At 40.1% G+C, this 10,472-nt stretch overlaps 1 protein-coding gene across 1 annotated transcript in view; it reads right to left on the bottom strand.

Annotated features, from left to right (window-relative positions):
- Positions 1 to 7,015: 7,015 nt before the first annotated feature.
- Positions 7,016 to 10,472, bottom strand: part of CDC20B (cell division cycle 20B) — a 57,287-nt gene continuing 53,830 nt past the window's right edge. Inside the window, 2 exon segments of the mRNA XM_007944185.1 lie at positions 7,016 to 7,065; positions 7,068 to 7,115. Of these exon segments, the coding sequence (XP_007942376.1) occupies positions 7,016 to 7,065; positions 7,068 to 7,115 (98 nt within the window).

Raw genomic sequence — 10,472 nt, 5'->3', positions numbered from 1 at the left:
ATATCTGTATCTCATTTACTGTCATTTCTTAATTTTATCATAAATAAAATCAATTTGTATGACTGTACCTGTTTCTCTCTTATAACTTTAGTGAGCAAATCTCTGTTGGCAAAGTGAAGCAGAATAATATAGCAAGCTCATGAATAGTGCAAAGAAGAGATTAGCTAAGGGACCAATGTCACCAGTGTCATCCATGTGTCAACTAACATGGGAATTATACCCAAACTATTCATTTTACTTTCTCAGTAGGATCCAGCAGAAGTGACACTAATATCAGGCCTGTCCAGCAACATGTACACTGAAGGGCTCTGATTCAACAGGAAACAGAAACAGCCCATCTGGAATGTTTGGGTTAAAAGACAGTAAGTCTGCCCTTCAAAGTCCATGGTTTCATGTCAACACCTTTTATTCATATATATATATACGCAAGAACCTGAGTCTCTGGGAAAAGTGAAAATAGGAATAGACGTGTTTTACAGTATTTCTCAAAGCAGTTTAGGTTAGAAAATAAAATTCTGGCAGCTGGCCAGCCAAGAAAATCATACACCAGAAAGTCAGCTGCCTGTATTGCTAGCTTGAACTTAAGCCTTGGTTTACTAGGTGATTTCCTAGTTCTCCAAATCCCTAAACCTGTGTAGGTCCAATCAACATGTGGTTACAGTGACTGCCACCCCATAGTGAGGAGTAGGTGCTGAATTGTGACCAGAAAGTTTTCTTTGGAGAAATCCTCATGGAACTATTCAGCATATTTAAGTAGGTCAATTAATATTGAAATTAATCAGTCCTGTAGGTACTTGAAGATGACACTATTTGAATTGATTCCTTCAATTTCCATTGTTGTTGTTATGTGCTGTGGAGTCGGACCCAACACATAGCGACCCCTCCTTGTGTTTCTGGGGCTATATCACTATGAAAGTACATTGCTCAACCTTCCTTCCTAGGAGTGCCTGGTGAGTTTGAACCACCAGCCTTTTGATTAGCAGTCAAATGTCTTAGGCACTAAGCCACAAGATTCAATAACCAATACTAAATCAAACTCACTGCTGTCAAGTCAGATCCAACTCATAGCAACCCCTCCCTGGGTTTCCAAGGCAGTATCACTATAGAAGTAGATTGCACAATATTCTTTCTGAGGAGTGGCTGGTAGGTTTGAACCGCCAGCCTTCTGGTTAGCAGTCAAGTGCCTTAGGCACTACAATATTTATATATAAATTTAGGAATACAAATAAATACATTCTCCCAAATGGAGAGCTGTGAGAAAAAGACAGCTCCATTTAACAAAGGAAGAAGCATGGCTTAAAGAAAGACTCAGCAAAATACTAGCATGTTGGTTTTCAACTATGGCTGCCTACTAGACTCAGTAAACAAACAAAAAAAACAAACTCCTTGCTATACAGTCAATTCTGACTCATCGCAACACCTATTGAGTTTCCAAGGCTGAAAATCTTTACAGAACCAGACCTCATCTTTCTTCCCTGGAGCAGACACTGGATTTGAACCACCAAGCTGTTGGTTAGCAGCTTTAACCTCTACGTCACCAGAGATCTGATTAGATTCACCAGGCTCTTTAAAATTACCAGAACTTTGGCTCCACGTCTAGAGATTCTGATTTAATTGGTATTCAATAGAACCAGGCAGCAGCATTCTTTAATAAGCTCCTTAACAATTCTAGTGGGAATTTGGAGATGAGAACCCCTGCACTAGAAAATGAGGTCTGGTGCTCATATCTAAAAGAGAGGCTAATTAGGAAAGTACCCAAGACGACATATAGGGTTGGCAGGCAATGGTTCTACAAGTGTATTTGTGTGTTCTGTAAGAATTCCCAGGGGTATAGTGGAGTTGACAAGGGGCAAGGTTGTAGTCACTTCTTGGTCACAGACAGCTACCCAGAGGGACCGAATAGTTGAACCTGTGGGCTCAGGACCATAGTCGCAGGGGACATCAAGCTCAATTGGTATAACATACTACACAAAACATTGTTCCACCTCCTACTTTGGTGAGTAGCGACTGGGATCTTAAAAGCTTACAAGCAGCCATCTAGATGCAACAATGGGTCTCTCCTCATCTAGAACAGAGAAGAATGAAGAAAACCAAAGATTCATGGAAACAATTAGTCCTCATGACTGGTACACCATGAGATCCTCAGCCTATACAACTATGAGACCAGAAGAACTACATGGTGTCCGGCTACCACTGTCAACCACTCAGAGGGGGGTCTATGGAGGAGTTCCTGGATAGAGAGGGAGAACAATGTGGAACAAAACTCAAAATCATTTGGAAAACAAAAAGGGGGAGGGGACCAGGTTTGCTGGTCTGATAGAGCCTGATGGAACCACTGAGACTATGGTCCCTAGCTGCCCTTCAGGTCTGGAATTGAACCCACATCTGTGGCTTCCAGCCAAACAAAAGACAGGCATATGAATTGAACATGTACCTGAGGTAGATACACTCCTTAGAGAAAACAATCATGGGAGAAAGAAGGGCTGTTTATACACAGTGAGACAGTCCAGGGGGCAGGAGTGCATGAAGGGATAGACACAAGAAAGAGGTAACTATCAGGAGGAAATGTGAGGGAAGCTGTTGCATTGGGGTAAATTGTAGTCAATGTCATGAGACAATATGTGTGTGAACTGCTGTATGGAAAGTGAATTTGCTCTGTAAACTTTCACCCAAATAACAATATAAATGTGTATATAATAATAATAATAAAATCAACATGTCTATCACAGTAAATTATGATACACCTATATGATGGAATACTATACAGCTAAGAAAAAACAAGATGTGGAAAAAAAAAAGAGAGGCTAATAAGAGAGTAACTAGGATGTACTTTTTTAGATATCTGCTATAAACCTTAACTCCAAGTTAGGATTTTAACTTGAATAAAAGGATGCTATAGTCCCTACTAGGAAGCTCTGGTGGTGCAGTGCCAAAGGCTTTTGACTGCTAACCAGAAGGCTGGCAGTTCAAACCCACCAGCCACTCCTCAGAAGGAAGATTGGGCAATCTAGGTCTGTAGTAATACCGCCTCAGAAACCCAAGGAGGCATCACTATGAGTTGGATCTGACCCAACAGCAGTGAGTTCCAAGTCCCTACTGGCAACACTTACTACAAATTTTAAACTGCACTTAAAAATCAGTTGTATGGATTCCTCATACATTGCTAATGGGATATAAATTGGGACCACTTATTTTAAAAACTGGCAGTATATACCCACATCCTTATATTAATTATAATTAACATAATATTCCTCTCAAAGTCAACTCTTTTGTAAGTCTCCCTTTGACTCTTAATGACCCTAGTACTTATCCTGACCATCAAGTCACCTGGGAGCCTTTGGATTATTCTGTTCCCATGTGTCCTTGGTTCACCCCTTGCTCTCATTCCTTGTGCCACACCCTGGTCATTTTTGAATAGCTGATGACTGGTCGGTTGTAATTACCTTCTGACTGGTTCTCCTAGCTCTAGTCTTCTTTGTTTCCACACCATTGCCCAGCTCAACTTGTGCTCTCACTGTGCTGATCCTATCAGTCTTTTGCTCATTACTCCCAAGGACTCCCTATTACTTAAACCCCTTGGCCTCCACCTCATGTCCTGAACCCAGGATCTGAAGTTAGAGAACTTACGTTCTTGTTCTGCTCTGTTGTAAACTGTGTGGCGTGAGTGCATCCCAACCTCTACAAGAATAAGACCTTGAATTTGGTCTCTCTAAGATTTCCTCAGACTTGTTGTTCTCACTGTTCTGTCTTAAGGTTAGTTCCAACTCATCTCCTACAAAAACCCTTATCTGCATTTTGTGCTTTTCTGCTTTAGTGTTGGGGCTTTTCTTTAGTCTTGAATTCCTGTTCCTCTCCCCATGTTCCTTGCACATCTGAAAAATCCCTAACCTCTTCAGGAGTGTTTTAAAATTATGCTACATGGACTTGGATTCTTCTGTATCACCTATTTGATATTTAAATACTATTACAATTGTTTTTGAATTCTTTTATTACTATGTGAATCTTTGATTATTTTATTTATTTATTTCTTGAACAATTACATTACAATTACATTGTAATCTCATGGAGTTGAGAGAGCAAATAGTATATTTTAGGTGCCCTTTAGGATGTTTTGCATATGCTAGATAGCAAATACTGATTGATTTACTTGCTTTGTCATAAAACAATATCTTTTACCAATATATACCTACTCCTACATGCTGCAAGACATTGCAGCTCTGGTGGCATAGTGCCTAAAGCATTTGACTGCTAACAAGAAGGATGGTGGTTCAAATCCACTAGCCACTCCTTGGAATGAAGATTGGGCAACCTACTTCTGTAGAGATACCACCTCGAAAACCCAAGGAGGGGTCATGATAAGTTGACTTGACAGCAGTGAGGTTTTTTTATACGCTGCAAAAAACAAAACAAAAGAAAAACCATACAACAAAAACCTTGCTAATTGAAAAGTGGTATATAATATACAAGGCAAAAATTACTGTTAATTTGGCAGTATATTAATTTCCTTTCCTTTTCCGTTTTTTTTTTTTTTTTAACTTAGAAAATCTGCTTGGTAGTTCTAGTAATTCTTGTCTTAGAAATTTTAGACCACCAAAAGCTGCAAATATAATGTATTCCTATAATGTAAACTCTTTTGTAAGTGAATGCGTTAAATGTGATCTTCTTAATTAGCCAGGTGTAAACTCTGAGAAGATGTTTGGCAGGGAAGCAAAATAATGAAGCCATTTCTACTGTTCCTCACCATTCTGTTCTGGGCAGTTGTGTCTTAACAGTTTCATGACACCATGTTATGACTAAAGACCACTTTTCTCAGTTAATACTGGTGTGTGAAAAAGGGGCTCTCATTAAAAAAGAGCAATATTTATCTTTTACCTCCTTTTGGTTTTGATCCAAAGTGTGAGATATAGTTTTAGAAAAGATACAAGTGAACTTCCAGATAATACAAAGAACAGAAATCTTTTTTACAATTGACTTTTACATTTCGTAATAGATTTTTTTTAAGTAATAATTCATATGTAAAAAATAACATATGTCTTAAATGTATATTTTGATGAATTTTTAATTATGAATAGATAACTGTGTAATCACCATCCAGATCCAGATAAGAACAGTTTCTGATACCTAAAAGGCTCCCTTGTGCTCTCTCCCTGTCAATACCTCTCCACTTTCTGAACTTTCTCTCTATATGGATTAATTTTGTCTCATGCTGACCTTCATTGAAAGGAAATCATGCAGTATATATTATTTTGTTCCTGGCTTCTTTCACTCAACATTAATACAACATTAAGTTTGAAAGATTAATTCATGTTGCTGCATGTTGCTATAGTTTATTCTTTTTTCACTGCTGTGTAATATTCCATTGTATGAATGTACAACAAATGCTTATCCATTTTATTGTGGATGGATATTTGAGTTAGTTCCAGACTTGACTTTTAGGAATAAATCTGCTGTGCATATTCTTAAACATGCATTTGGTGGACAAAAACAACCTTTTTTTCTGGTATATACCCAAGAAGGGAATTGCTAGATCATAGGATGTGGGTATGAGTTGGATCTGACTCGACAGCAGTGAGTTCCAAGTCCCTACTGGCAACACTTATTACAAATTTTAAACTCCACTTAAAAATAAGTTGTATGGATTCCTCATACATTGCTAATGGAATATAAATTGGAACCACTTATTTTAAAAACTGGCAGTATATACCCACATTCTTATATTAATTATAATTAATTGAACCCACACCTGTGGTTTCCAGACAAACAAAAGACAGGCATATGAGTTGAACATTTACCTCAAGTAGATACACTCCTTGGAGAGAACAATCATGGGAGAAAGAAGGCTGCTTATGCACAGGGAGACAGTTCAGGGGGCAGGAGTGTATGGAGGGATGGACACAGGGAAGAGAAAGTGGGAGGGCAGCTGTTGCATTGTGGTAAACTGTGGTCAATGTCATGAGACAAAGCATATGTGAACTGGTGTTATGGAAGGTAAATTTGCTCTGTAAACCTTCACCCAAATCACAAAAAAAAAAAAAAAATCCGTTGCATTAGAAACCAAAGTTTATTAGTGGGGTAGGAGTGAGGGGGGGAAAGGGAAGCTTTTGTTTTGGGGTCATTTATACTAATGGTGGTGGAATATTTAGGAAAATGATAGCAGTAATGGTGGCACAACATGAAAAATGTCATCACTGTCCCTGAGCTATAAACGGGGAAGTTGTTATGTTGGCAAATGTCTTGCTGTGTATATTTTTACCACAATAAAAGTGAAAAATAAAATTAAATAAATAAAAAGGTCCCACCGACTAAAAAAGATTTCAAAAAAAATAAAAACAGTTGCCACCAAGTTGATTCTGAGTCATAGCAACCTGTGTGTTGCACCATACAGCTATAGTCCGTCAGGTTTTTAATGGCTGTGACTTTTCAAAAGTCAGTTGCCAGGTTTTACTTTTGAAGCACTTCTGGGTAGGCTTGAAATGCCAGCATTTCAATTAATAGGCAAGTACTTGACCCCGAGCTCCACCCAGGGACTCCACCTCGCAGAAGAAATACTTCTTAAATGAACTAGTTGTGGTTTCAATGTATTGAGTCTGAGCTGAAAATGAGAATGACTTTACAAAGGAAATATCCAGAAACGATCTGAAATGTGAGTTTGGAGCTTTGGAGAAAAGTCTGGGTGAGAAGAAAGTATTTTAAAATCTTTGCTACAGATATTTTGGCTAAAGCAGTGAAACAGATCTCTAAAAATTATGATAGAGACAGAGATAAGGAGGAAGAGAAGAAAGAGAAAGAAGAGCATAGTGAGAAAGAAAAGAAGGTGGAAGACAAATCTCTAGGAAATGCAATGAGTGAGAGAAGAGCACAGGAACCTGAGAAAGAAGGTCGGGAGAACGGGCATTCACACCAAGAAAGCTTCTTCATCTTGTTCAATACTCAAAACAAGCCCATGAAGAAGACAAGGCTAATGCAATTACCTCACTTGGAAAGGAGGGTAGTGAAGCATAGAGGGGCTAGGTGACTAGCAGCACTTCCACACAGAGGCTATCCCATCAGCTGCAGCGGAAAAATTTGGGTGTGGTCTCGACTCAAAGCCAGGTGCAGCATTCTGCCCTTGTGCCCTGTAGGAAGAAAGACACAGTTCATATTCCTCATTACAGGGTGCTGCCGAGTGATAGGATGAAACCCAAGGGAAGCCACAAACCCCATCCACGATAAAGGCCTTCTCAATGCCTGTCACACTCAGACCTGACACTGCTACTGTGCCTTTGCTGAGGTAAATGCTGCTTGAGGCTGACTCCGGGCAGCATTCTAAGGTGGCTGAGGTTTTGCTTCAGAGTTTCCTGTGGCAGTCATAACAAATTACCACAACTAGGTAACTTGAAACAAGAGAAATTTATTCTTTCACAGTTCTGGTGGCCAGAAGTGCAAAATCAATATGTCAACAGGGCAGTTGTTGTTGTTATGTGCCATCGAGTTAGACCTGACTCAAAGCAACCCCTCCTTGGGTTTCTGAGGTGGTATCACTATGGAAGTAGATTGCCCAACCTTCCTTCTGATGAGTGGCTGGTGGGCTTGAACTGCCAGCCTTTTGGTTAGTAGTCAAGTGCCTTAGGCACTACGCTACTAGGGCAGTACTCCTTCTGAATCCATTCCTTGCCCCTTCTAGATTCTGACAGCTGTCATCATTCTTTGACTTGTGGTTTTGTGACCTCAATCCAATCTCTGACTCTGTCACATCATCTCTTCCTCTGTGTGTCTCCTATAAAGATACTTCTCATAGGACTTGTTGTTGTTCTTGTTGTTGTTAGGGGCTGTCGAGTTGGCCCCAACTCATAGCAACCCTATGTACAGCAGAATGAAACACTGCCCAGTCCTGTGCCAGCCCCACAATTCTTACTATCCCTGAGCCCATCCTTGCAACTACCATGTCAGTCTATTTGTTGAGGGTCTTCCCCTTTCTCGCTGACCCTCCACTTTACTAAGCATGATACCCTTCTCCAAGGAATGGTCCCTTCTGACAAAATGACCAAAGTAGGTGAGATGAAGTCTGGCCATTCTTGCTTCCAAGGAGTATTCCAGCTGCACTTCTTCCAAGACAGATTTGTTAGTTCTTTCTGGCAGTGCATGGTACTTCCAGTATTCTTCACCAACACCACAACTCAAAAGCATCAACTCTTCTTCCATCTTCCTTAGTCACTGTCCAGTCATTGGATTTAGGACCCCCAGATAATCCAGGATGATCTCATATCAAAATCCTTAGCTTAATAACATCTGCAAAGATCTTTTTTCCCAATAAGGTAATATCTACAGGGTCTAGAAATTTGAGGTAGATACCGTTGGGAGGGATTAAGTCATTTTTGGCCTATCACATTCTTTATGCCCCATACCATTATTAGTTCTCTATTCCACCAATACCTAAGAATTATCATTGTTGTTTTTCTGCCACTCACCTCATCCCTCTTCTTATCCTTCCCCAAAAGTCAGTTGACCGTTCTCATTCTCTAATGAACACAGGTTCCAAGAGTCCAATTAAATTAATGTATCTTAGTGAGAACACATCCAAAAGCTCTCCCACAAAGCATACATGAGTCTTACTTATGAAATTCTGGAAGCAATACTCCACCTTCTCTTTTCTCACCTTTCATGTCCCAAAGATCATTCTATGCCACAATAGTTAAAGTTCTATGTGAGACCAATAGGGGTTGAAAATTAATAGTATTTGATGCTCAGATTAATTTGGGAAACTCTAGGTTAAGAAAATTAAACAGGTTTCCTTATTTCAGCATAGTTATAAGCATTAAATGTTTAGGGGAAGAGGCTATAATATGAAACATTTATCAAACTTATTTGATCACAGAGTTCTTTTAACTTCAGCATCAAAAGGGACTAGTGTTCACAGAAGAAACTAGTCTACAGGGCTAATAGCCTATGTGAGCCTCGGCCTTATCTACCCTGAGACCAGAAGAACTAGATGGTCCCTTTACCACTAATGACAATTCTGTTGTTGTTGTTGTTGTTATGTGCCGTCGAGTCGGCCCTGACTCATAGCGACCCCTCCTTGGGTTTCCGAGGCAGTATCACTACGGAAGTAGGATTGCCCAACCTTCCTTCCAAGGAGTGGCTGGTGGGTTTGAACCGCCAGCCTTCTGGTTAGCAGTCAGGTGCTTTAGCCATTATGCTACCAGAGCTCCTAATGACGATTCTAGTCAGGACCATAATAGACATACCCTGACAGAATGGGAAAAAAAAAAAACACTGAACAGAATCCAAATTCTTAAAAAATCCAGACTCACTCAACTACGTGAAACTAGAGGACTTTCTGAGACTATCATCTTAGGATACTCTTTAAAACTTGAACCAAAACTATCCCAAGGTCACCTTTTAGTTAAATAACTGATGACACACAGAATAAAGGATATCATTGTTGAGTATAGTACTCCACTAAAAAATCATCTGTATGAGACTAAAAAGTCAACAATTACTCTAAACCAAAGATGAGGAGACAAGGGGCAGAGAAACTAGAAGATTGGGAATGGAATAACCAGAATGCAATCAAAGAGAATATTGGCACATTGTGAAAAATGGAACTGATGTCCCTGAACAATTTATGTAGAAATAGTCAAATGGGAACCTAATTTGCTGTGTAAACTTTCACCAAACACACACACACACACACACACACACACACACAAAGGGACTAGTGTTTCTTGGAAGAGACTTTGTAAAACCTAGCCTAACTCACCAAAACTTCAGGCCAAAATAGGAGAATCTGACTTCATGAAAGGAGGCTGCAGTTGGGGTGGAGCAAGAAGTGTACGGCAATAAGGTTTTGAGTGGGTAGGTCCTTGGGGGCACAAGTAAAATCAAGCTAAGTCACTGGACCTCATAGGACTAGTACTGCTTATAAGTCAGTTGATTTCAGAAATAAGTTTGTATTATGGCACAGTGACTCTCAGCTTCAAGGAGAACATGTGCACTACTCTTCTTCCCAGGGAGACAAATTCAAAACTTTTTCATTGATAGCCATCACTCCCAATGCTCACCTGTAAAAGGTGCCCCCAAGGGAAAGTAAAAGTGGCCTTGGGTGCATTGATGTATTTTTTTTAAAGTAGATTCATAGATGCAATACAGCCCTGTGATAGTTGGAGCTGTGTGTCAACTTGGCTGGACCCCAGTTCTGTGTGATTGTTCCCATGATGGGATCAGATGACTACGTTCTGAGTAGCCAGTCTCCCCAAGGGGAGTTTCCCTAGGGGTGTGGCCTGCTTCCAAGATAAACAGAGACATCCTGGGAAGAGACACATTTCTTCAAGGGATTGGAACTCTGGTGTGCGGACTATAGACTTCCGTGAGTGAGCAGCCCACCGCCTGGCCTGGAGATCTTGGATTCATCTTTTGTTGGAGTCAACAACCAGTGTACTGCCTGCCAGCCTTGAATTTCTCGGCCCCCTGCACTTACAGAAGCTAAAGCTGCC

Source organism: Orycteropus afer, unplaced genomic scaffold (assembly GCF_000298275.1).
Source record: "Orycteropus afer afer isolate SDZICR_OR568_19922 unplaced genomic scaffold, OryAfe1.0 scaffold00122, whole genome shotgun sequence".
Taxonomy (NCBI): domain Eukaryota; kingdom Metazoa; phylum Chordata; class Mammalia; order Tubulidentata; family Orycteropodidae; genus Orycteropus; species Orycteropus afer.
The sequence above is the reverse complement of the archived record's forward strand: the minus strand, read 5'-3'. Positions and strand labels throughout refer to the sequence as shown.